Genomic DNA, 27,187 nt, shown 5'->3' on the forward strand with positions numbered 1-27,187 from the left:
GAGAAACAATAAACCCATTAAAAATCCAATCTTTCCCTTTCAGCGAGCATTGATAACATGAAAAAACCGGAAAAAAATTACATCTATTCAATCCATAAAACGCAGATCGAACAGAAAGAATATATAAAAAGAGCAATCTTTCAAACTCATCTCAGACTAAATTTGAATCCCTCGAGCGATTTCCATTGTATTTTCAAAACCAAAGTTTGATATCTTCAAAACCCAGAAAGGAAGCATGGTTGGTTATCTCCGGCAAGAAAAAAGGAGGGTCAGAGATTGCCAAAAGAAACAGCGAGAGGGAAAAGAAGGGTCAGAGTGGGTTTATCTCAAATACACCGATGTCCTCCTCAGTCCTCACTTTCTGCCTCGACTACAGCTTTAAAAAACAATAAAATAAAAATAGAAATCGAAGAAAAAGATGTCCGGATCTTCTGCCATGGATCTCTATCTGAGTTACTCTATTTCCTCCACTTTCCAATTGGGCTGCAAGCTGATAAAAAGAAGAACCGAGTACGGAATGGGAAAATTGAGGATTTTAACTTTCCTGTTCTATGACTTAGAGACCCAGAGGATCCTATGGCAATGGAAATATTGAATAAGATTGTACCTGGAGCAAAGTGAGCTACCTAGAAAGGACAACCTGATCTAGAGTGAGCCGCGTAGACATCGGATTCGAAAGCATGGTGATATATTATGATCCCATATCAATTTATGGGGGAACTAATGTAGATTGATATGGTCTTGGATCCCCTCACCTTGTAAGTTGATTTATGGGGTTGAATTATTCCAAGACCCTAACAGCCGAACAGTCTTCAGATTAGGGAGGATGATACAATGCCGCTAAGCAATGAAGATGTGGAAAGATTTTACGATAGATTAGATTGATATATATCATTAAAAATGTTTCCGGAAAGGGATTCTCGAATACGGATACTCCTAAACCTAAACGAATACAAACAAGATCAGATACTGATTTTCAACTATCCGTTTACACCCCTAGGCAAGAGACCGCAACAATTAAGATTGGGAATTATATCAATAACTTTGGGTCTAATTATTTATCAGTAGAAATACTATTAATTATGCCAATGTTCTTTCTCAGTATGCAAGAATAATTAAGTACATTGGCTGCAAAGCCAATGAGCATGCTACAACTTTTTTAGCAATTCAGTAGTATTTCCTTTTTCATCAAAAAGAAAAAAAAAATTCCTGCAATTATAACTTTTAATCTTCTGTCTTCGTAACCGGTGATGATAAATAATCTAATTCTTGTGTTTAATACGTCCAATTCCAACACGCTGTAACTATTTTGTTTTTCCTAGTGAATTGAAAATATATTAAAACAGAAAAGAAAACCAGATACAACAGACAAAGCCAAAACACGCTGTAACTTCAGTTCTGAAGATATCATGCTCTGCCCATGAGGAATATAGAAGGTTTCTGCTGTAAGAAAGAAACAGAAAATTATAAAAGAATGATGAACTTCAGAAACTCGACATTCTTAAAGATCAACTGGCACAGAAGTAACTTTATCTCAATAAAATTATACAGGAGGGGTAAAGGTTGATATTACAACATGATAATCTCATGGAGGACCCTCATTTTTTTTAAATCCTTCTTTCTATCCTATGTTGAAGAATGATAGGGGCTCTATCTGGCCCAACAATTAAAAATTGGAAAAACCTTCGAATGAAAAAACCTGGAGTAAATTACATGGCAGGCCGCGAAATTGGTGAATTAGACAAGAAAAAATTTCCTCTGTTACCTATCTCTTTTTTTCTTTTGAAGACCAAATGGCCACTTCTCTTTAGCTTTGCTTAGGATCTGAGCCCTCAGTTTTGTATCTCTCAAGGATCAAGTTACAATTGTTCATCGTACGCCCATCAAGCAGATTGTGATTCCACAGCTTGATCATAAACAGACTCCAGCACCTGCCGATTACACAAACTGTTTGATTTTCCAAGATACATTACCCAAAAAATATTGCAACATTCAGTGCAATTGAAGTGAACCAAATGATTGATTGTGATATATGCACTTATACTGTGGTTTTTAAAACGTGACAGTTACTGTAATTTCCTCAGGAACATCTACATTGACATACTAACATGCACCACATGGACAGCAAACAACAGGTGTCTCTTGTTATATGGCCTCTCTCTAGAACTACCCCAGAACAAAAAGCAAAGCATACATTATTTTGAAACTTGCATAATCCAACAAGAAATACAATACCATGTTACATTGAACTACGTAACACTTTGCAAACAACAGTTACAATAACAGAAATTACTGAAGTGGTTCTAAGGTGAGTATTTAGCCCAGTAAAAACCACAGCACTACAAACCTGGTTGAAGTCGGGCAGTTTTGAAATTATAGATCAGTTTTAGACTTCTACATAATAGACAAGTAAAAAAGTTAATGTCTTACTACCGAAAACCACACAAAAACAACAGTAGATCTTTATAATTAGGGCTTTGGAAAGGAGAATCTTCTATTTTTTTTTTCCTGGACAAAATGAATATAATTGGAAAAGGTTAGCTGAACCCATTGAGTTAGTATAAGGTTATGATTGTTGTTGTTGTTGTTTAATATAATTGGGAAAGAAAGATCCTAGTCTCACAACTACCATAGTTTCTAATTCACCAAGAACACAAAACAGGATGATATCAGTTTTGTAAGGATGCAGAAACAACATTTTTATCATTCCCACTCATCTATGCAGGACCCAAAGCTGTGTGTTCCTTGTGCTTGCAAAAAGATGCGAACAAGGAGACTGTAGCCATCATTCATCCACCCCCTCCAGTTTTTTTATTCGACCCCATTTAGTTGGGATAAGGCTGAGTTGAGTCGTGTTGTGTTGTTGTCCCTCCTGTTTTTTTGGTCGTGTTCTGTTTGCTGGGAAATGATAAATTCATTCATTTTTAAAATGCAGAAAACTATTGTTCTGGTCCATCAGCTTATGTGAGAAAAAACCACTATTACTTGAGACTCGCCCTGTAAACGAAGAACATCCTATACTCTGAAGCAAATAAATTCTGATCATTCCCAGTCTTTATATGCAATTTACATAAGTACCCAAATTGATTAATAGAACAGTGATACATCTGCAAAAGGATGAATAAGGCCATGTTTAAATGCAAATGTAAACACAGTTTCAAGTTCATGTCTCCAGGCCAAGGTTATAAGTTCAATCCATGCATCTATATCAGATCTTCAATCTATAACCTGTGGAATAAGCATCATTGCATAAATGCCGCGATGGATAGGTGCTAATGTATGCATCACACAATTTATTATTAAAAGGAAGAGTAGTTCTACCAAAGAAGAGCAGGAGCTTGGACAAGGTCCTGTCCATGCAGTCTTGAGAATGCTTCACATGCCCACGGAATATGACCATCTGCAAGGACTCTGCCAACATAACAATTTTAGGCTTTTTGGAAAAGAAATACAATTGAATCTAGACAACCATGATTATGTGGGCCATTAATAAGAACTTTTTCAAGAGCAAAGATCATCAACAACAGAACCCTTCCCCCACATCATAAATAACCTTCTTGTTAATTCATTTTCAAATAATCTGGCTATGTTAGGATTTCTTACTTTTCTTCAAAAATAAAAATGATATAAGTATAGATCTTAGATTTACATGTTACATATGCGATTACAACTATGAAATGTTCCACTTCTTCCTTTCTGTTCTAGATTAAAAGTAGTGGTGGTGATTGATCAATTAACTCAGTTAGGGCCGGGCATGTTTGGTAAGCCTTCCCCTTCCGTGCTTCTAAACGAGCTGAAACACTTCTATTAGGATCCAACAATAAAGTCTATTTCAATTACATATGCAAATACTCCTAGTTGTACTATTTTTTTTCTTTTAGAAGGAAAACAAAAAGGTTTAAGCAAAACAATGGGGTTCCAGATAGCATACAGATATGGTCATCATACATGTCCATTATCTACAATTTTTATATTCCAAATAGCTTACTGTTCAAAATTTAACACTTAACCAATGAATTCCACCGCACCCCTGATGTAGAGCTAGGACACAAAGGACCTAACCACAGGCAAGATCTAGTTCAGCAGCAGATTTACTCTGAATAATCTTCAGATCAATTGAATAATAAAATAGCAAATTAAAGAATAAGGGAAAGAAGAAGGGGTTAGGGTAGTCTCTCTCATGGTTTAAGATCTCGGCAAGATCTCGCTAATATCTCATTTTTTCAAAAAGGCGAGATGAGATGCATGGCGAGGTATAAATTGTACAAAAACTCGACCAAGATCTCGAGATCTCGCCAAATCTCTCGCCTCTTTCTCTACTTTTTTGAAGAAAAAAACATTAACGAGCAAGGATTTTGGTGCTTTTGCTTGAGGATCTCCATTCCTAAACTCATTGAAGCTTAAAGAGTAGAGAGTATTACCTCCTCATCCACACTTGGAGTTAGTTTTCTTCTCAAGAACCATTTTAGATTAAAAAATCTTCTCAAACCCATTTTTCCATAGAAACATCATCAATACTTTTTCAGTGTACATTGGTTTTTTTTTTATATGTGATGCATATAACACTGATCTATAGATTGATGGAGGGAATTATATATTTTTTTTTAAATAAATGATGTATATAACACTGACCGTATATTGTTATGTGGCTTATCTTATGTCATTTCAAATTTTCAAAATATGTGAATGTGACTCATCAGTCATCAATGTTAAACAATTAAGTAATTATTTACGATGTCTTTTAAATTCTTATGATTATGTTGTGTCATGTGTTGATTGTGAAATAGATGATACTAGCCTAGGGTCCGAAGAGTTGGAGACTACTTACATAGTGTATGAAGTCAAAGTACTCACAGCAGTTGGTGAGTGTGATGTGCAAAAAACCCATACTCACTAGGAGTTCTCGAGTTCGAACCTCCTGGCTATTACTTACTTCCCTTTCTACCTATCAAAAAAAAAAAAAACTGATGTTTTCATTGTGTTTAGAAGGCCTAAAATAGGGTATATACCAAGTTTCAGGGGCTACAAAGACCATATGGCCACCAAAACCAACCACCGAGTTGACCAAGGGAAAAATACATGATCTCGGTGAGATCTCGTCAGATAACTCCTTTTTGGATCAGCAAGAGGGGGGGGGGGAGAGAGTGAGATCTTAAACCTTGGTCTCCCTCAGACTCAGTCTCTCAGCATTGTATGGTTCCTCACCATACTTTCTCACAGAGCAAGCACCAAGCTATATATATATATATATATATAATCCAGCAGCCACCATCCCTTATTTATTAAAATTAACTGATTACAGCAATTGCATCCTACCTTGCATGGAAAGGCAAGGAATCCCCTTACAACTGGACATTATCCTAATTGGAAACTAGTTACAAATCAAATCAAATCCATCTAATTAGCTGAAATAGAAAGTCCCAGGAATAAAAACTACTAATTGCATCAAGCAACCAATAAAATAAGAAATAATTTAGTCAATAAATCCTTCATGCAAGGACAAAACTTCCCTAAAATTTAGCACTAATAAAATCTGCCAAATCCTCTTTATTCTACATAGTTCTAAATCTTAAATTGATCTATTTCTTGATCAATCTGTCTTTTGTGTTCTGTGTTGGCAGGGGATTTTCCAAGGTTATTTGTTCGGATATCAAAAGGATCACCATATATAACACAAAATTGATCCAACAATTCCTTCAAATCGAGCCTCTCGATCTTTCATTATACCTCGAGAAGTAGAAAGATTTACAACCCCCAGAAAATTCCCCAGTTTCGAGCAGGGTTGAAATGAAATAAAAAGGAACCATGGGTCGAATTGAAAATGTTACTGGTTTCAACGATATTTCATACACTTTGGTAGCTTCAATCAAATTTTGACCAGTTGAGTCTTTTGACTAGTTTCGAGTCTTCAACCAGTTTTGTCCAGCCCATGACATGCCGAATTTTGCCCCAAAAGTACCTGGTTTCGACCTACCTCGAGATCAAAATTCTTGTCCATGATATTCTGCTCCACATATTGGCCATTGGACCCACTTGAAATTTGGAACTTTCTCCTACAAATAATCTCAATTTTCCTTGAAAAAAAACCCCATGCAAGCAATATTGGCCTTCAATCTCGTCTTCATCCAGCTGGCTTATACAAATCTGATATGAATTTTCTCCTAGTCTTTACAGCAAGGAACAAAGTAATCCTAATTTGTAATCCTGATTTCTCCCCTTCTAACGTGGGATCCCATTCCAGTAAGAATTATCCACATATATCTCTAGCCAGATCCCACGAAATCTGCTGAAATATCTCCCTTAATCAGATGCCCGATAGACTACTGTTCGATGGTTATTTGGGCAGAAAATTGGCAAGCAATATGGTACTAAAGATACCCATCTCGTGGGCCTACAATACTTGTTCGATTGGTTTTTTTTTTTTTGGGGTGGGGAGGGGGGGGGTGGGGAACAAATCTGGACAGTATATTGCTAATTGATCCACATCAACTCTCCCCATCCTAGAAAAAAAACTCGTCCTCGAGAATAGTTGTTACAGAGCCAAGGTGAACAAAGGCATTGGAGGGCTCCTAAGCGCTTAGGTGACAAATCGCCCGCCTTAAGGTGAACAAGGTGCCTAAAGCGACCAAGTGATGTTTTTATTTTCCCTCTCTTGCAACATCATTTAGTCTGCTACATATACCTTGTAAAAAAATCAACATTAAGCCGCATCAAATCATCAAAAATCAACATTAAGTCATAAAAGATCAACATATATGGAAATCCACTTGTTCTATAATAAGTTTGACTGGTCAAATGATTTAATTTTTACATGAGACTTTTTATATTAGATATAACACAAAATAAGCTTTCCAACAAGCCTAAGATTACTTAAATCTGAGTTGCAATGACAAAGTTATATTCCGGTCAAACTTATTTTAAAGTGCGCGAATACAATAAAAATCGCCCTTAATGAAAATAATTTTGAGCATCAAAATAAAATATTATTTCACAGGACTTTTGGTTTATAACAATGTTTTACCATGATAAAATTTATAAAATTTTCAGGATTGAGAAAAATCCCAGCATTTGAAAGTTGAAAATAGCCCATACAACCAAAAATTTAGTTTGTGTTCTTCGATCGGGGGTGGGGGCTTGATTTTTTATCCTTCTGGAATTTTATTTTTAAACTATTTTTATTGGATTCAAATAGGGGGATATTTTCTTATTTATGAATAATATTTAAGTAAAAAAAAATTTACTTAAATGATATTTGACATAAATAAGTATAAAAACATAAGGTGACATGAAGTGAAATTATGGTGACAATTGCCTAGGACCCAGGCAAACGGCCACGATAACTATGTCCTTCAGTTTTGATCATTCTTGGACAAAGCATCCTATTTGTGCACATCCGTCTTCATGGCTGGCCACGGTTGGCTCTGATATCAAATAATGAAGAGCTAGGACACAAAGGACCAAACCCAAAGAAGGATCTTGTTCAGCAGTAGATTTACTATGAATAATCTTCACATCCGTCCCATGGAGCAAGCACAAAGCTAATTCTTTTTTTCATTCTTGTTTCAGCAGCCACCATCCCTTATTTATAATAATTAATTGATTACAGCAATTGGATCCTTCTTTCCATGGAAAGGAAAGGAGTCCCCTTACAATTGGACATTATTATAATTGGAAACTAATTACAAATCAAATCAAAACCGTCTAATTAGCTGAAATAGAAAGAGTCTTAGAAATAAAAACTACTTGATTGAGGGCCTAAGGGAAGAAAGGGAAGATCAGAGTAACAGGGGGAAAGGGGAAACACACATTCTCACAAAGCGTAAATTGTAACCAATTCTCATTCAAATTATTTCATTCTAAGTTGTCCATCGATTACAGCCTATATATAGGGAAAATAGAGACATGAGATTAGAAACTCAACTGAGATAGTGTCCAACCTAAACTAGGAAACAAGCATAAAAGAAAACGAATGCAAGGAAAAAAGTCCTAACTCCTACATTCAAGTCTGAAAAGTAAAAGCCTGAAATAAAAGACTACTAGAAAACTACTAATTATTTCCAACCCTTATTGGACATTTTGGACCAAAAACTAGGCTGGACTTCTTCTTTGCACTTGGCTTTCATAGCCGGTCATGCTGGTCCAACCAGGTAAGTGCAACCTTATCTACATCACTACTTATTACATAAAACAATCAATAAAATAGGAAATAATTTTAGTTAATGAAATCCCCACGCAAGGACTAAACTTCCTTAAATTTAGCACTAATAAAAGCTGTCAACTACTCGATGGGGTCCACATGAAATCTGAAAAATTCTTCCTAAAAATCAGCTCGATTTTGCCTTGAAAAGAAAACCTCTATGCAAGCAATATTGGCCTTCAATCTCATCTTCATCCAGCTGGCTTATGAGCCAACAAATCTGATAAGAATTTTCTCTTACTTTTTACCGCAAGGAAGGAATTAATCCTAATTTGTAATAATGATTTCTCTCCTCCATGCGAGCTGGCTTGGACTCCAAAAAAATCCGTTAGTCTTCTAATATCCCATTCCAGCAAGAATTCTCCACGCATCTCTAGCTGTACCCACGAAATCTTCTGAAATGTCTCCCACAATCTGGTTCCCAATAGATTATTGCTTGATGGATATTTGGGCAGAAAACTGGCTAGAATTTTGGGACTAAAAACACCCATCTCGTGGGCCCAAAATACTGGTTCGGTGGGTGGGTGGGGGACCTGGACATATTATTGTTGATCGATCTACATCACCTCTGCCTAGCCAAATGAAAAAAAAAAAGGAAAAGGAGAAATATTTCCCAATCGGTAAAAGGTTTTTGGCACAACCCACAGGAAGAGGTTCCTCAACAATCCACCAAAAACTCCCCCTTGGAGGGATTATGAAAATTTCAACCATGGGATAGTTTGGATTAGCCACTGATCAAATTTTAGAGCCTAGCCCTATCAAAAACTAACATTTATTGGGATGCACCCTCTTGGGGGTCCATGTGTTGGTGTGCACCCTTTTGGCAGTCTTCAATTTTTAGAGCTCTTTATTTTTCTATTAGGTAAAGTGGAACTTTGATAAAGACACTAATACTGATACAAGACTAGAATCGCAAGTGATATTAATCCCAGGCAGGATTTCAAATTCTGGCTGAACAGGGAGAAATTTGAGAATGCTCAAATAGAGCTGAAACTTGGAGTAGATGAGGATCCTATATGTGTCAACAAAAACTCAAAAGGCGAGACAATTCCAATGGTTGAATTGAGAGTTATGTTGTCGACATGAATTAGGAAACTTTTGACCACTATTTAGAGACAAGGGTTACCGTCATTGGATGATCCTCAAAATTGGAATGAAGACCCCTTGTAACATGTCTAGGTATCCTTCAAAAGATGAGCTTGAACTGCTGGCTGGTTTGGAAGATCTGGATTTCAATCCAAGTTTCCAAAACCTTGACAATGGCTGCAATTGATTCTGATCTCCTTGCCTGTGCTTGAACTGATTTGTAGGCTGTACTTCAGGTCTTCAAATAACTCTCAAACACTCTCTCACAAAGGCTAAAACAGAAAATAAGAAAGAATAAAAGAGAAATCAATTGAGGGATTGAGGAGGGGGAAGAAGAAGGTTAGGTTTTGGTCATCTCACCCCTCAAGCTTAGGCATCTCACCTAACTGCATCCCAAAACAAAACAGCATGAACCATCTCAAAATCTCCTCAAATTGATTAAAAAGGACTCTTTAAATAGGCTAGGCACAGCCTTGCTATTTAGAAACAGACTAAAAAAGGAAACTAATATAACATAGAAACTAATGACTTTTAGCAACTAACTATTGATTTGTTCACTAAAAAACTAACATAAGACAATAAAGAACTATTCTAGAACATTAAATCTGATTTTGGCTACTTGTTAACACAAAAAAGGAATAAAAAATGGACCAAATTACTGTTCACATGAACAGTAATTTTTCTTTTGAGTTGGGTTGATGGGCAATGACATTGGGGCTGGCTGATCTGGTTTGATGGAACCAGCAGCCGCCTTCCTTTGTAGTCTACATCAAATATGGTGTGGAACGAGATAACTTATGTGAAGAATGTAGCTAAAGAAATTTTAGGCAAATAAAAAAGGAAAGCAAACTTCATATAGAGAAACTTGGTGGTAGGGTGATGATGTTAAAGAAGCCATTAAGGCTAAAAAATCTAGTTACAACTTGACAAAAGACTAATTATGAGCAGGAAATGGTATAAATTTGCTACATGAAGTTAAGAAAATAGTAGGGAAAGTAAGGACTAAGAAATATGAGGATCTCTAAAGTGACGAGATGATAATGTATCAATAAGTGAGGAGGATATTGAAGAGAGACAGAAAAACTAATTTTACAACTTATTAAAAGAAAACAATACAAGTAATAGTATTTTAGAAGGTTGTAATAACCATCACAAAACCACAAATCTTATTTATTTATATATATATATATATATAAACACATACACACATATACACATACTGGTGATTATGATGTATGAAGAGGAAGCTTTAAAGAAGATGATAGGTAAGGAAATAGGTCCATATGGCTTCTAAAAGAAATGTGGAAGAGCTTATGAATTAGTAGGATTATTAGGCTAACAAAGTTGTTTAATAAGATTATGAGCACAAAAAAAAAAATGCCAAATGAATGGAGGAGAAGCATTATACTTCTGATTTATAAATATAAAATTGATATACAAAGTTGTAATAACTATAAAAGAATAAAATTTCTGAGCCATACTATGAAATTATGGAAGAGAATAATTGAAACTCGCATGAGACAAAAAAACTAGTATTTTAGATAACTGATTTGGTTTTATGCCAAAAAGATCAACCACATAAGCTATTTATTTGCTTAGGAGACTCAAGGAAAGATTTTGAGAACGTAAGAAGGATATCCATATGGCTTTTATTGATTTGTAAAAACTTATGAGTTAATTTGACAAGTTTTAGAGAAGAACAAGTAAATTTGTGGACACAACTAAAGATATGTGTAATGGTGTAGTGACTAGTATAAGAGTTGGGGGAGAGTCAACGTAGGGCATTCCCAATTACAACTGGGATTACATCAAGGATCAACTCTCAGCACGTACAATAGATGAGAAAACTGAAGACACTCAAAATCAGATCCCCTTTGTGAATAAAATTCATTACAAAAAGGGAAAGGAGATATGGGGGGACAAGAACGGCAAAACAAAGCCTCAGTCTCACTAGAACAAGGATGGGAGATCCCAAGAGGCAACAAAGAGCCTATTTCTAGGAGAGTCCAAGCATCTAGAGAGGGCCACAAACAACTTGTTTCTGACATCAAAGAGAATAGTGTCCCAAATATGAACACAAATTGAGTTACCACCGAAGGGACATGTCTACTCAAATTCATTCGCCCTCGAAGGGTAAAATTCTTCTTCTCTGAGGTCAGCGTCAACAGAGGAGGTCATCCCAAATCGTGGAGGAGGGGCAGCTGAAGAAGAGATTCCAACAGAAAAAGCAAAAAGGAGTGACAGGGATCTGCCTTTAAATAAGAATTGTGTGGGAGCTAGTGATAGATGTGGCAGGGACTGTGGATCTTGAACCAGACCAAGTTGCGTTAGGCAATAACCGGGCCATGAGTACACCGCCCATATACTGAAATAAATACTTTTCCTCTTTTCTGGAGGAGGCAGTCCAGGAAACAATATCACCACCTCTGGAGGGCCTTCTGGGGATACCCAGTAGAGCAGACCATATAACAGACAGCTGAGGAGGGGGGAGAACCCGTACTGTAAATAGCTCTGCTGCCAACTAAATGGAGGAGGAGACCATGGGGACACCAATGATACAGCCGTAATCTAGTGGAGACACCACCATCAATCAAGGTGCCAACTTTTGAATATGTAAATTGACTTGAACTAGCAGATTATATAATGCTCCATGCCAGATCTACCAAGATTTTGTCATGCAGTCTGTTTTTTCTCAGTTTCCTCTCTTTAAAATAAGGATATAAAAAGGCCTAGGAAAAAGGAAAGGGATATGGGGACCAGGGGTGCAGAACATGTAGCAGGATCTGCTGGTGGCGGGCTTACGTTGCTCGTATCTCAAGCTATATTCAAGATCTGTAATGATAACCAGTACAGGAAAAGATTCTTCAATGCTGTGGCAATAAGAGTAGATCTGGACAGAGGGAACTTCAGATAGAATGCTGCAGAAAACAGAGCACAAAAGAAAGGTGGAGATGCAGATCAATAAGAAGAAAATATGGGGATAAAGAAAGTGGAGGTCTGGCTAACAATGGTGCTGCAAGCCTGCAAGAAGGAGGGATGATGGAGAAATCAAAGGTAAGAGAAAACAGGAAAAAGGGAATCATGGATTGGGAAAAAGAGGAGAGAGGAGAGAGGAGAGAGGAAAGAGGAGAGAGCTAATCAAATCTTCAAAATAAAATCCCAAATTCTATTCCAATCAAATTGTGGGGAGGCTGCTAAGTGCCAACAGCCTCGCATATTTAAAGACTAATCAAACTCAATCTTACTCATAAAGGGATAGTAAATAAAACTGAAAAAGTATTCTATCCTCAAACCATAGGCTAAGAGGTAGTTTCATACTCTAATCAGAAAATCTGGAAACAAAGAAATAAACACTACGCAGGAAAGGATTTATAAGATTGTCCAATCCTGACTACACCACCAGATAAGAAATAAAATATAGTAACCAAACTAAAGAGACCCATGATCTGCTGAAGATGAGAAACCCGAACATCTGGAACTCTCGGAACCACAAGAAGTGTATAGACCCTTCCAAGCTGATTCCAAGCAGAGCCCCACATAGTGAATAAAAGTTATCTAGTTCACAAAACCAAATCTGAGCTTTCTCTTGTACCAAGGCCATGGTTTCAACCAGAATTCAAACCAACCCAACTAGTCTCGCATTAACCACTCCCTTCAACAAGAAGCCATGGCCTATTCTTTTTTCTTTGTTTTTCCTCCTTACTCTTGAGAAGTACAAAAAGTCACTGCTTTGAACTATATAGAGCGACTTCTAATCAATTTTCTGCTAGTGTCCATAGTTCTGACCCTGAAACAGATTATATTACAACATTTGTTGATTAGTATTCTGTACATGGAAAATGAAATTATAAACCCACAACTGCCACTGATATGTACACCTAATGCAAATAAATTAAAATTAAGAGAAAATGTTCTCTGAGCCACCAGGGAAGGGTATGCTAGAAACTTCACTCTTTGCATCTCTCCTTCTCACATGAAATGACCTCGCTTCCCTCTTATGTATAAAAACATTCTCTAGCTTGCTCTGAGAACCCTATCCCTTATATTAAATTGGCTTATACAGTGGTAAGCTTTAGGTTGGGTTACATATATGTTGGCCCTTTAGTCCAAGGGGTTTTTATTATAAAAGACCATTTTAATGGGCCTAGACTAAGGGTAGGATCTAGAAATACGATTGAACCCTTAGGTTTCCGAAATAGTGTAAAAAGAAGTGCTTCGAATCATTGCTACTTGACTCGGACCTGTTCTAAAAAAGTCGAGGTATTTCGAATTGTTTGTTGACATGGACAAAGTCAGGGAAAACCTTTGAAATGATTTTTCATCCTGGTCTATGTTCTGTGTTTAAGTCCTAGTTTGAGTAGATGTATCAAAAAAATAGTCTGTTTTGGCTATTCCATGTAGTAGTTTGAGTTCCAACTACTACATAGGATTAGGTCAGTTTATGAAATTTATATAAAGATGTTTACTGGCCTATAACTTTTCTTCAAGTACTGTGGACTCAGTTCTCTTTTTATGAATAAATACTTACGTTCAACTTGGTGGATTCCAATACCCAAGCAGGTGGATTCCTACCCTGTTATCTCTACTATGTTCTTTTTTTTTTTTTTTTGTGTGAATAAATAATTCATTACCAAGAGAAAGAATGTACAAGGGAAAAGAAAATAAAAGGGGAAAAAAAGGGGAGGGGGGCAAAACCGAAGATGGAGCAACCATACATCAAGGGCCTGAAAACCCAACTAATGGGATACAATCAATTGGGGGGGGGGAGAAGGAGGGGATATGGCGGAGGGAGGAAGTCTCCATGAGGCAACAATATGCCTGTTCCTTGGGGTGTCTCTGAGAGGTCTAGGCCTGAGGGTGCCAAGTTTGGAAGTTACCTCAAAGTAGATGGCTTTCCAAATCCTTTCAAAGGAACGAGAGTTGGAAGTCCATCTTCTGAGGTTTCGCTCCATCCAAATGTGGTTGATAGTTGCTGCAAATGTAAGCTTCCCTATAGTGTCACACAATGTAGTGCCGCCAAAAGTCATATCAATCCATATCCATTCCCTGGAGAAGGGCAAAGTGGGTCTCGGGTTAGGCCAAATGGAGTTGAGGGCCTTCTTCCAGATTGTGTTGGAGAAGGGGCAAGAAAAGAAAAGGTGGTTAACATCTTCAAAATTGTTCCAGCAAAGACAGCAGAAAGGAGAGACCTGAATGTGTCTGTGGATGAGAAAAGATTGGGTGGGGAGGCAATCGGTGAGGGCACGCCAGGCTGTGAAACTATGGCGAAGGATGTGACCTTTAAACCATATTAGCTTATGCCAAGGGACAGTAGGAGATTTGGAACGAATAAATTCCCAGGCAGAGGCCGAAGTGAAGGAGCCCGTTTGAGAGGGCTTCCAGAGGATTTTGTCCTCTCTTCTTCGATGTCCAGGAGGAATAGGAGGAAGGGTCGACCACAGATCATCTAGAGGAGGAGGGGAGCAGGGAGGGGACCAGCCAGAGGAGGGGAGGATGGATGAGACTAGGGCAGTTTTGTGGAGGCCAGAAGAGTAAATGAGTCTAGGGGAGATGAGATTGGTGAGAATCCCAGCAGGGTGCCAGAGATCAAGCCGAAGGGAGGTGGATAAGCCGTCACCAATCTCATAGGAGAGTCCCTCGAGGGCAATGGACCAAGAATTAAGGATGGATTTCCAGATCGGGGAGGAATCCAAGGGGAGGGCCACCGACCAAAGGGAATCTTTCTTGAGAAGGTGGGAGTAGATCCAAGATACCCAAATACTACGATGTTTTGTGGCGATTCTCCATATCTGCTTTAGGATGCCGACAAAGTTGGTGTCCTTAATTAAACGAAGACCCAGACCCCCTTCAGATTTGGGGGAGCAGACTTTGGACCAAGAGATGGGATGGAGGAATTTAGAGGTCTCAGCTCCTTTCCAGAGGAAGGCGCACAGATGGAGTTGATGCCTTTGGTGGTAGAGGCTGGAATGGAGAAGATTCCAGACCAGAAGAGGTAGAGGGATTGAAGGACAGATTTGATGAGTACCAGTCGGCCAGCGTACGAGTTTGAGTTCCAGCAGATACTATGTTCTATCTTAATCTCTTACAAACTACAAGTTGGTCTTTCCTACTCTTCTAGTACCCGTGGCACCCTGTTTTCTCTCAGTTTTCTGGTTTTGTTCTTCAATATCTCTCTCTTCACTGTTCCCAATTGGTTCAAGTCAGATGGACTCGTAAAAGTTTCTGATATTATTCATCCTAAGATTCTAATTCTGCTCCTATAGAATTCAGGTCGAAAATTTATGTTCTAATTCTGCTATTAGTTTTCTAGTAGCAGTAGGACTTCACTGAAACACCATATTCTGTTGTCAAAATTTCTTTGAATTCAGGTCTGTTACCAGAATAGAGCACTCAACTTGAATTCTATCCTCTTCTGATTAGTCTGTCGAGAGTTACAAAATTCTCATATTTCTGGTCATCCTCTATTCTGTGATTCTGATAAGTACTAGCCACTTGCTGGATTATCCGGTTCAGGATTAGCCTACATTAATACCTGTCTAGGGAGGCTTCCTAAATGAGCTACCATTTTCAGCCACAAGGATGCCTGATATTGATAAAGCTGATGGAATAAACAGAGCACCCATTAGGCATTCCATGAGTGAAATTTAGTGGTCTATGTCAATCATATTGTCCACCATCTAGTCTGTTTTCTCTATGCATCATAAGCCATTGAATCAGGTCACATCAATGGATGGTTGATATGCCAGTCCTACCAGTTGGATAGATAGATGACCATGTGGGGAAATCAGGTTGTTTCTGAGGATGAAAAGAGTCTTTATGTTAGGATTGCCCATCTGTCAAGTTTCAAAGCCATAATCAATCATATAGCCCATCGTGTGTTGGATCTTTTCCCTAACAGTTCAAATCTTGACCAAGATAGACCCATTCATTGTAGCACGAGGAATAAAGCCACAAGTTTTGAAATTCAGCTAACATTCCAAATGGCAGATTTTTTAGGGCTAGTTAACAATTTACATTGGCAAGGTTAAAAAGTCAGCAAATATAGCTGTCTTGATGTCACCGGATAAAACAGAAACTGAATAATTTCTTTTATTGTATGAGAAAACTGTATTATAACCTAATCAGACAAGCACAGTTTAGAGTATTAAAGCAGTGATTGGAAGCTGACAATATATTTCTCATACACAAGTGTGACACCCCACCTCCACCTCCCCTTTTGGGCAGCCAAGGAGGAAACAAAATTATATGGACCTTTGGAAAAAAAAAAATGCAGAAAGAGCGCATAAGATGATCTAAATGTCATGCTTACCTTTGTTTCCTTACAAATGAGTTCCAAAGGTGCATGATTTGTTTCTCGTCTTTGGTCACATCAACAAAATCATCAAGCATCTGCCACATAAGTGAGTTGAATACTATGGGATACTAAAAGGACAGCTCAAATATGCATAATTACAATAGAAATATATTTCATATCATCTAGCCTCCAAGCTGGCACTAGTCACAATCATAGTTAGCAAAAAGGGGAACGGCAAAAAAAACAGAAACGAACGGTATGGGTTTTAAACAGTAAAATTTTTTGAACGATACAGTCAAATAAACGGTCAGAAAAACAGAGAGCGGTAAAAACGAAAAACGGATGGTACGGGTTTTAAATGTGTAGATTTCAAACAAACGAGACAAAAAAAAAAGGGGTAGTATACTCATATAAATTAAGGAATTATTACATGAATACCTGAATCTAATGTTCAAATCAACTACAGTATCCAACACTAATGCATAAATATCTCGTCTCATTATAAGTGTTATTACATATAATTGAATATCATCACCAATTCTAAATTCATACAACAAGTCTTATTGAGCAATGTGGCTTGACTATGATGTTGTTCATTGTTGTCAACATAGTCAACACACTCTTGGAGTAATGTATGTTCAGTTTGAGTATGAGAGTCATCACTTTAGAAACACTTTTCAGCAAATGCATCAGTTTTTATCTCAAATTCGGGGTCCATACATTGATATTGAGTTGAAGGTGATATCATGAGAAATATAGGCCATTGAGTTAGCTTCAAGTCGGAGAAAGAATCAGGTCGATCAGAGTTCGGGAGAGAGAGATATGGTCAATTAAGTAGATATTATGTTCAACAAGTTAAGTCTTAAAAAAGGCCAAAAAACGGAAACATGTTTAAACGTGTTTAGCACGGGAATGCTTGCCATTTGCAGTTTTTTCCCGTATCTTTGGGAAGCATACGAAAAAACGTGTTTTAAATGGTAAAAAAGGGAATGTGTTTAAAACTTCGTTTTAAACACGTTTTTGCTAACAGTGGTCACAATAATATCAGGACAGTCAAAGCACATGGAGATTCCCACTGGTAAGAAGAGTTCAATAATAAAGATGAAGAGAAGTGAGAAAGTAGGAAGAAGTTGAGGTAAAGAGTTGGAAGTTGTAGTTCGACACTTCTCCCCTATATTCACTAACATTAGATAAAAATAGAAATTACATAAATGCCCCTCTGCTAACATAACATACAAATAAGTGATTATTCCCATTCAATTTTACTATCCTACCATGGTTTAAAGTATCAAACCGTATCGTATCGGCTGATATGTATCGGTATCAACCAGTCTCGATACAATACAAATGATATGATTTTTTTTTTTTTAAATACTTGTGTTGACCAATACGGTTAAACCTGTAAAACAGAAATCATGACTGAGATACAAAACTGAGACCAACTGAAAGACTTGGAAACTTGTTTTTCCTTTAAGATATGAGTTAGAGGATATCATTTAACATAAAAAAACGATTCAACAAGTTTTGGGATATATAGACTACAGTGTTCAAATCATGGATTGAAATAGATTTGTGCGAAAAGAGGTAAAGTTGAAAATCTCTGTTTTATTCAGCAAGGGAAGTCATCTACTCTGCCAAGGGAAGAATCGAAGACTATGACCTCCAAGTCAACGACTGCAGCTTCAACTCAATAGATTACAGCTTATTAGAACTCCACGACTTTCTCAACTAGACGTCTCCTACTCATGTTTGAAGGGGATATCACTGACATATCTGAAAGGGATATCGCTAAAAGGGGGCCAATTAATAATCCTATTACAAACGTTGGCGTATGTATTTCCAATGTACTCAAATCATGTTTTTTTTTTCTCTCTGGGTTATGTATCACTAGATTAGGTAAAAATCATTTAATTCTTCCATCAAGCTGATTATATTTACATATTGCATAATAAGGTGTTGGATGCTTCAAAACTGTTTTTTATATGCATCAAAAGTACATCCATACATATCTTTATGTGTATCTTGCCTCTCTCCAATACGATACATCTCTTAAAATCACCCCTCCAATTTGATACCCAATACCAACGCTTAAATCCTTGATTCTACCCTCACAATATGTATTTCTAACACTAGCCCACAAGCTAGAGAATAAACGTCACACATGCCCAGCTTGCTCAAGAGGGTTTGGAATTGCAACGAGTTGATTCCTTTGGTGGAAGGATAAGACTTTCAATCTTGAGGCAGGTTTGGGTTGACACCAAGATATGGCTTGAAACGGTAGACCCTGGTCGAAATCGGGTATATTTGGGGAAATTTTTGGCATGTCATGTGCTGGTCAAAATTGGTCGAAACTTGGTATTTCTCATTCAAAACAACCAAAATGTGTGAAATATCGTCGAAACTGGTTGAAACCAATAACATATTCAATTTGACCCATGGTTTCATTTCGACCCATAGTGAAACAAGGAAATTTCGGTCAAAACTTGAAGTTTAGAACTATACTTCAGTGAATTCATTAGCAAAGTGATTTCCTATCTTTACTCTTTACAAAGGGTGTGCAAATGTTACCAGGGTCAATTTTTGCCTTGATGAAGTGACAATCAACTTCAACATATTTTGTACGATCATGTTGAATAGGAATATGCTAATGGCAGCCTTTTTGTCATAGTAGAACCGCATAGAGCCCTCAATCTCAAGCCCCAATCCTTGAACAAGTCTCTTCAACCGTAGTTCACAAATATAAGTGCCATGGCTCTAAACTCTACCACAAATTCTATTTACTTCTCCAGGTAACAAGGTTTCCACCTACAAAAGTGCAGTATCATGATTTGGACCTTCTATTAGAAACATAGCCTACCCAACCAACATTAGTGTACCCATCAATTCTCAGGTGACAATTTCCGGTGAACAAAAATTCTTTTCCTAGACAGGAATTCAAGTACTTGATAATACAATACACAACATCTAAACGCCCACTATTAGACACATGAAAATACTGACTCACCACCCACAACAACATAAGCAATATTTGGATGAGTAAGGGAGAAATAGATCAGTTTCCCCACTAGTCTCTAATACTTACATGCATCCAACACAATTAGAGGGTATCTACAGTTATCACCTAGTTTTTAATATTGATCAATAGATGTGCCCTCAAGTTTACAACCTAACATCCATGTCTCTTCCAAAAGATCCAACACAAGCTTTCTCTAACAGATTTGTATGCCCTTTATTAATCTTGATAATTCAATTCCCAAGAAGTATTTCGAAGGGCCAAGGATTGTTATACTAGTATTTGAGTCTCTTTATTTCCTCTTAGTCATTCCCAGTGACTATAATGTCATTCAAATCATAGTTGTCAAGGCGACCCAAAGCGGTGGTGGGGTGCCTAAGCACTTATTAGGTGACAGGGTGCCTGCCTAGGCGTTGTCTTTGCGACCAAAGGCACCTAGGTGTGATATTTATTTTTCCTCTATACTAACATTATTTAGTATGTTACATATACCTTATATCATCAAAAATCAATATTAAGCAACATCAAGTAATAAAAAAACAGCATTTATGGCTTGTTAGGAAACCAAAAAAGAAAATAAATAGTACAAAAGACATAATAAGACAAAAGCCATAATTACATAATGATTTATTTGTGTCTATCTCTCTCCTCAAATTAATTTTTTTATTTTATTTTTTCTTTTCTTTTCTTTCCTTCCAAACATACCCTTAGAGAACTGTTCTGATTCTCTAATAAGTTTGACTGGTCAAATAATTTTATTTTTTACATAAGATTTCTTGTTTAAAGGGAGAGCACAAAATCAGCTTTCCAACAAATCCAAGATTGCTTAAATCTAATCTTCTATCGAAGGAGATATGTTCCAGTCAACTAAATTTGGTGTGCGCGAATACTGTTTAAAATCGCCCTGAATTGAAACAAATTTTTAGACATCAAAACAATATATTATTTTTCCACTCTTTTGGTTTTTTGTGATTTTCTATCATAATATATTAATGAACTTTTTTAATTTGAGACAAAAAAACCCAACATTTAAAAGTTGTAAATAGCCCCTACAATTGAAAATTCAGTTTTTGTTATTGAACTGAGGAATTGAGTTTTTATCCTATTGGAACTTGAATTTTTAACCCTTTTTTTTAAGATTCATTTGGGGGTGTTTGATTATTTATGAATATTATCTTAATTCTTAAGATATTTCACATAAATAAGTGCCACACCTGGTACGATGCCATTTCGAGGCACCTTGCAACAAGGCAACAATCAAAGACCCTCAAAAAACCGCATGGATGACTATGATCCACATAGACAATTAGGGTTCTAATATTACCATTACCTTGACAAATGAACATTGTGATCAGCCCGACTCTGGGTGTATCCATTCTTTAGAATAGCTTGTCTAAACTCTCAAACTAAGCCTTTAGAGACTGTTTAACACCATAAAGAGCTTTCTTAAAGTGACACACTTTACCTTCGGTTGTAGGAAACTTGAGACTAAAAGGAGCTTGCATATACACTCCCTCGACCAAATCACCATGGAGAAATGTATTTCTTCACATCAAACTGATACAGTGATCAGTCCTGGTTTGCAAATATTGATAAAAAGACTGCAGCAAATATCTCCTGATAGTCAATTTCATACACTTGCCTATATCACTTGGCTACCAACCTAAACTTATATTTTTCAATGGTGCCATCTAATTGATATTTGATGGTGTAAACCCATTTGCAACCTATTAACACTCTTCTCAAGAACCCTCATCTCCTCACTCATAGCTTCCTTCCCCTTGGGACTAGTCACGGCTCACGGCCTCATTGACATCTGGGGAATAGGATTAGTCCATATTCTTGTTCCATTATGAATAACAATGGAAAGATCTAACTCACAAGGAAGAGGAGTATTCCTATTTGAGAAATGAGTGATAGAGGAAGTGAATCTGGATCTGAAGAAGACTCTTGGTAGGTCTTCCTTTCTCTTCTTTTGTAAACCAGTACCTCTTTCTGCTAGTCACCTCCCTTAAGGCTAGGTTCCCCTTCTATACCAGCTCCCCCTGGTTTTGATGTTGTGGACACATTATCAACATTCAAATCCATGGGTTTCCCAACACCGTAGGAAAAGGAGGAATAAGCAACGGGTGATGATCAACTACGTCTGCACTATCACATTCACACTCCCCCTGAAGAGGTAGTCTAAAGGGAGAGAAAAAAGGAACCGAGTCAACTGGCTGATAGAAGGTAACATCACTGGAGATAAAGCCTCTTTCGGGAAGAGGTATGGCAGCTTTTGTAGCCTTCTATGGCAGGAGAGTAACCAAGAAATATACATTTGAGAGCCTTCGGATCAAGCTTAGTGCATTCAGATTTGTTAATATGAACATAACACAAACAGACCCAAACACTTTAGGAGGGAGAGAAAAAACGGAGGCAGCGGGCGACAATATTTAAAAAGCGGATTAAATCCAAGCATAGAGAAAGGTATACAATTAATTAAGAAGGTGGCAACAACAATAGCATCAGACCAAAAGGTCTAGGGACATGCATGACAAACAACAAACTTCTTGTTGTTTCTAATTGGTGGTGATTTTTTTCGCTCAACCATGCCATTCTGTTGGGGCATATAAACACTCTTATGTCCAAGTAGGAAGAAAATCTATTGGCCACTTGTTCCACTATCTTTTTCAAGGAAGGTTTTGGCACCATTTCCTCATGTATTTCACAAGGATTGGGTTTCTTCCACAAAAGTAAAAGAGTTGGTTCGGAAATGGCATTATTACCCATTTGGTCTTAGGCGGGAGGTTTCACACAAAAGAATGCCTTCGGCAACTTTTTTGCAATATTTAGGAAGAATGGAATGCTCACTATTTCATGAAAAGTACAATGAGCAATTAGGGTGGTTATTAGCCTTGTTCAAGGTTCAAAATTTAGTTTATTGAAATGTCAATTCCAGCGAAATATGTTGGATTCGACCTGAGTTAAAAATTTTGGCAAACTTTCGACTCCTTTCGATTAAAATTTCGGTCACTTCTACTCAATTTGGTGGAATTTCAAACATGAACCCATATATAAAAGCGGGTTTTCAACCCAATCGTCAAATTTTCAACCTTTCACACTTTCCCTAAGAGCTCCAAAACTTTTGTTGCCAAATTAAGGCTTGGTGGTCAACTATAGTCTTCAACATTTATTTTTGGATGAATTATAATCTTCAACATTATCTAAGGTTTATTATTTGGCCAAATTTCCCATCTAAAGGACTGTTGTGAAGGTCTTTGAGAGATTCTTCAGGCAGAGGATGACATGGTTGTCATGTTATATGGTCTAAAGCCAAACTACCACTTTTTTTCAGTCTAATGGACTAAATTTTGGTACCAAAATGTCAAAATATTTCAGCTCTGGTGAGGGTCAAAATCCCACCGGAATCCAAAATTTTTTACCTCGGCCCCATTATCACCAAAGTATCCCATAAGGCTGAGGTAGAGAGAATTGCTTCAAAGGTATTTCTGTAGGAATGATTTTTCCTTTTGTGTGAAAAAAAAAATTCATTTCCAAAAGGGGAAAGGAAAAACAGGGGGCCCCATTATTACCAAAGTATCCCATCGGCCCCATTATTACCAAAGTATCCCATAAGGCTGAGGTAGAGGATTGTTTCAAAGGTGTCTCTAGGAATGATTTTTATTTATTTATTTATTTTTTGGGTGAAAAAAAAATTAACAAAAGGGGAAAGGAAAAACCAGGGGGACCAAAAAAGAGGAAAAGGAAATAAATACAATCAACTAAACCTAATCCTCAGGGGGGGGGGAGGGAGGGGGCTGCAGCAGGGAGAAGGACAAACCCCACGGCAACAACAATATGCATTTTCCTTGGGGAATCAACACAAGAAGCAGATATCAAACCAAGCTTGCCCTTGATATCAAAGGAGATGGAGTTCCAGATTTGCAAAACGGATTTGGAGGACTATTTTCTAATTGTGTTCCATCCAAATATGGTTGATTGCAACAAAAAAAAAACTTGCATGCCAACTACGTCATAGGGAGATTTACCGGGAAAAGACATCCACCTTAGAGTGTTAATCGGTTCAATTCTGGTGTAGACGGTTCAATTTGTTTTGGTCCAATATTTTTTAGATAAAACCAAACCAAATCATTTAATAAACGGTTTCATCTATTAAAACTGAAACTATTTATAAACAGTTTTAAACGGTTTTCTTATGTTCTCTAATTTTTTATCCAAACTTCTTTATCTTTGAAGTTTTTAGCGAAATGTATGTAAATTGTATCATTGAATCGAATTTTTTATTGTTATATGTTTTTTTTTTTAATAGTTATTTAATGTAAACTTAATTTTTTTTACTGAAATGTATGTAAACTTAACATTGAATGACTTAAACTTACAACGTATATGTTAATCGGGTTATTTAAATAGTTTACCAACGGTTTAAACTTCCAAAAAAAAAAATAAGAATCACGGTTTCGATTTTAAAACCAAAACCAAATCATTTAATAAACAGCTTCACGGTTTTGGTGTAAAACATTTCACGGTCTCGGTGTAAACGGTCTGGTTCAATTTCGGTAAACGGTTTTGATTTCAAATTCACATCCTTACGGCTAGATCCATTCCCCTCTCGAATGGCAGAATCCCTCAGCTTCTTGGCCAGATTTTGGTGAGAAGCCCTTTCTGGGAAAGTGGAAAAAGGGCAAGCAAAAAAGAAATGATCCACGGCTTCTTGAGCAATCTAATGGAGGCAGCAAGAGGGAGAGGCCTGAATTTGACAATAGATGAGGAAAGGCTACGTTGAAAGGCAATTGGAGAGGGCCCGCCAGTATGTTAGTGTCACACCCAAGAAACGGCCCATATCGGGTGAACCCCAAAGGTTGTGTAAGAAACGGGAGAGCCATTGAGGGGGGCATCTCTTTAGTCCTACATCAACTATGGGGAAGAGACTGGGCCAATTGATAACCTCTAGCACCCCTTAAATAGTCACAACGCATTTTAAGGCCGTGAGGCCCATGGGCCAAAGCAGACAATATTATGGCTTCCTGTGGGGTTGGCATTACAGTTAGTGATGTAGATTAAAGCATGAAGACCAGAATTCAAAAAGAAAAAAAAAGTACAATTCACGAGTTACTATTCACATGAACAATAACAAAAGGAGATATTATGGAATATGAATAGTTGTCTAGTCTTGGACAAGAAGCAATAATAGAAGACTACTAAGCAGATCAATTGGTAGCTTCTAGATTGTTTAGTTTTCTTTTTGAGTTGATTCTTCTTGTACATGAAAGATCTCTTCTACAGACTTTCTTTTTCTTTCCTTTTTATGTACTCGTTCAAGGCATAGTTGTCACGGTGTTTAGGTGACCAAGGTGCCCAAGAGGCTTATATATTGTAATAAACTCCTAGAGAGTCCCAGACAATAGAATTAAGAAAATAGAGAACTTTGGCTTGGAAGCTGTGAGAGGCAATGGCGGTGAGAGGCTGTGGGTGAGAGACCCGAGTTTGTGAGAGACTACCCTACCCCCTCCTTAGCTTTATTGTTTTGAGGTGCTGGTTAGTAAAACTGCTGCTGTTCATTGAAGGACTTGCGATCATCCTATAGAGTTGGTTCTTGTTGAATTGGTTCTAAATTAGTTAGCAACAGGAAAACTTGATTTTTTTAGGGTGAGGGAGGGTAGAAAAAATGGAGCCATTGGAAACCACCCCTGATGGAATTGAAGTAAAACATTTTGTAGTTCCGTTGCATATCCGGGCCCATTTAGGGTGGATGAACTCTTGAGATTTTCTTGTGGTTATGATGTTGGTGCTTACGCTAGACCAAATGCAGAAGGAAAATCCACACAGGCTAAACAGTTTGTTGGTTATGGATGTGTGCAACCTTGAGGTTGAAGGTTCAAGGCTTGGTCGAGCTTCAGTTAATATTCGTATTTTAAATATGGTTTGGAACTTGTTCTTTGTAAAAATTAGAGTAAATGTGACGGGATATTGTGAAAATGTTATTGCATGATATCTAATCATTTTGAAGAGCCTCGGATGTCGACACATCTCATCATATACATTTGGCTCATTGCCTCTAGAATGTGGTATGGGACTAGAATTCTGTTGTGAGGGGTTGGCCTTTGTAAGTGTGGGATTCCTCACTAGGTTGTAATACTATTTATGGCTTTGGTTCCTACTAGAGGTGATGTAGATACAGTTGCACTTACCTGGTTAGACCAACAAGACCGGCTGTGGAAGCCAAGGGCCAAGAAGAACTGGTCCAGCCCAGGTTTTTGGTCCAACAATGGGTTGGTAGTAGTTAGTTTTATATTATGTCTTTTATTTCTCATGTTTGTCTTTGGGTAGGATACGTAGGATTTTCTCATGTTTGTCTTTGGGTAGGGTTTGTCTTTCGGTAGGATAAGTAGGAGTTTATTTCAGTGTTAGAGTCTAGGTAGGAGTAGTCTTATTATTTCCCTTTAAATACTTGCATAAACTCAATGTTTGATTTTCGAGTGAATCTAATTTTAGATTTAGTGAATTTGTGCGTGATGTGTGATCCCCTTCCCCCTCTCGTGCGATTTTCCCTCTTCTCCCTAAGGCTACCCCATCAAGAGGCTTATTGTACTGTTCTTGAATTTTCAAAGTATTCACACACACACACACACAAAAAGGCAAAATAAATCAAGTAAAAGAACTCTTGGGACGTGCCTATCAAAGAAGGAAAAAAAAATACTGAAGATGTAATATCTGTGGTAAAAACAACCAGCATTCTCATCTACCATAACTTCAAAAAGACTTTAGGTTGAGCATAAAAGATATACTAAAAAATGGTCGAGTAATCACATATACCCTTCTATCTTCAAGATCTGCAATATCATCATCAACTTCATCCTCACTATCCCGATCTGAATATATTTGCTCCAATGCCATTGGCTTTGTGCAGAAAATAGTTCATAATTCAAAGCAAGTTAGCACGTATATTCAGAATAACATGTGAGGAAGAAAAGCGAAATTCAGTTGTCATTAGAATCTACTAAAACTTTGAAGAAGCTATGCAGAGTATTTCAAGTTAGATGCAATAGCGCAAGATGGAAGTACAATAAAAGTCTAGTACCAACTGAAGGCAACCTTGCCAATTTACTTATTTGGTTCCCTTCCAGAACTTTGGGTATTCTATATGTTTTGTATTTCAAGTTACATGAAAACTGTTTACTCATGTAATATCAACCAAATGGGAAGAATATACTATCACAATCACTAAAACAGGAAAGACCAATAAATAAGATGTGGGAAATGGTAGCCTTCACCACCACCATTTCCCACATCTGGATGGAGCGCAACTCCGTAGATGGACTTCCAACTCCAGATCCTTTGATAGGATTTGGAATGCCATTTTCTTTGATGTCTCCTCCAAGCTCTCCTTCATCCCCCCCAACACAGTTAATGATTCTCCGAGGAACAGGCTTATTGTTGTCTCCTAGGGACTGCCTTTGTCTATCTTGACTCCCCCCTAGCCCTTAGGGGTTGTCTCCCTTTTCTTCGGCTTAATTTGGCCTTGTATATCCCTCCCCCTTTTTCTTCCCCTATTTATTTATTTAATATATATATATATATATTATTCACCCAAAAA

The 27,187-nt window shown here is 37.4% G+C and overlaps 1 protein-coding gene across 5 annotated transcripts in view; it reads right to left on the reverse strand.

Moving 5' to 3' along the window:
* Window positions 1-1,501: 1,501 nt before the first annotated feature.
* Window positions 1,502-27,187, reverse strand: part of LOC122076184 (polycomb group protein EMF2B-like) — a 54,015-nt gene continuing 28,329 nt past the window's right edge. For 4 of the 5 annotated variants that reach the window (XM_042641495.1, XM_042641496.1, XM_042641493.1 and 1 more), the window contains 4 exons: window positions 26,407-26,490; window positions 16,593-16,672; window positions 3,322-3,411; window positions 1,502-1,931 (listed from right to left, as the gene is read on the reverse strand). In XM_042641495.1, coding sequence (XP_042497429.1) covers window positions 1,808-1,931; window positions 3,322-3,411; window positions 16,593-16,672; window positions 26,407-26,490 — 378 coding nt within the window. In that variant the 3' untranslated portion in view covers window positions 1,502-1,807. Of the gene's footprint in view, window positions 1,932-3,321; window positions 3,412-12,524; window positions 13,071-16,592; window positions 16,673-26,406; window positions 26,491-27,187 lie in introns of those variants that run through there. The other variant, XM_042641497.1, reaches the window with a different exon arrangement.

The sequence above is a fragment of the Macadamia integrifolia genome, chromosome 4, assembly GCF_013358625.1.
Source record: "Macadamia integrifolia cultivar HAES 741 chromosome 4, SCU_Mint_v3, whole genome shotgun sequence".
Lineage (NCBI taxonomy): Eukaryota > Viridiplantae > Streptophyta > Magnoliopsida > Proteales > Proteaceae > Macadamia > Macadamia integrifolia.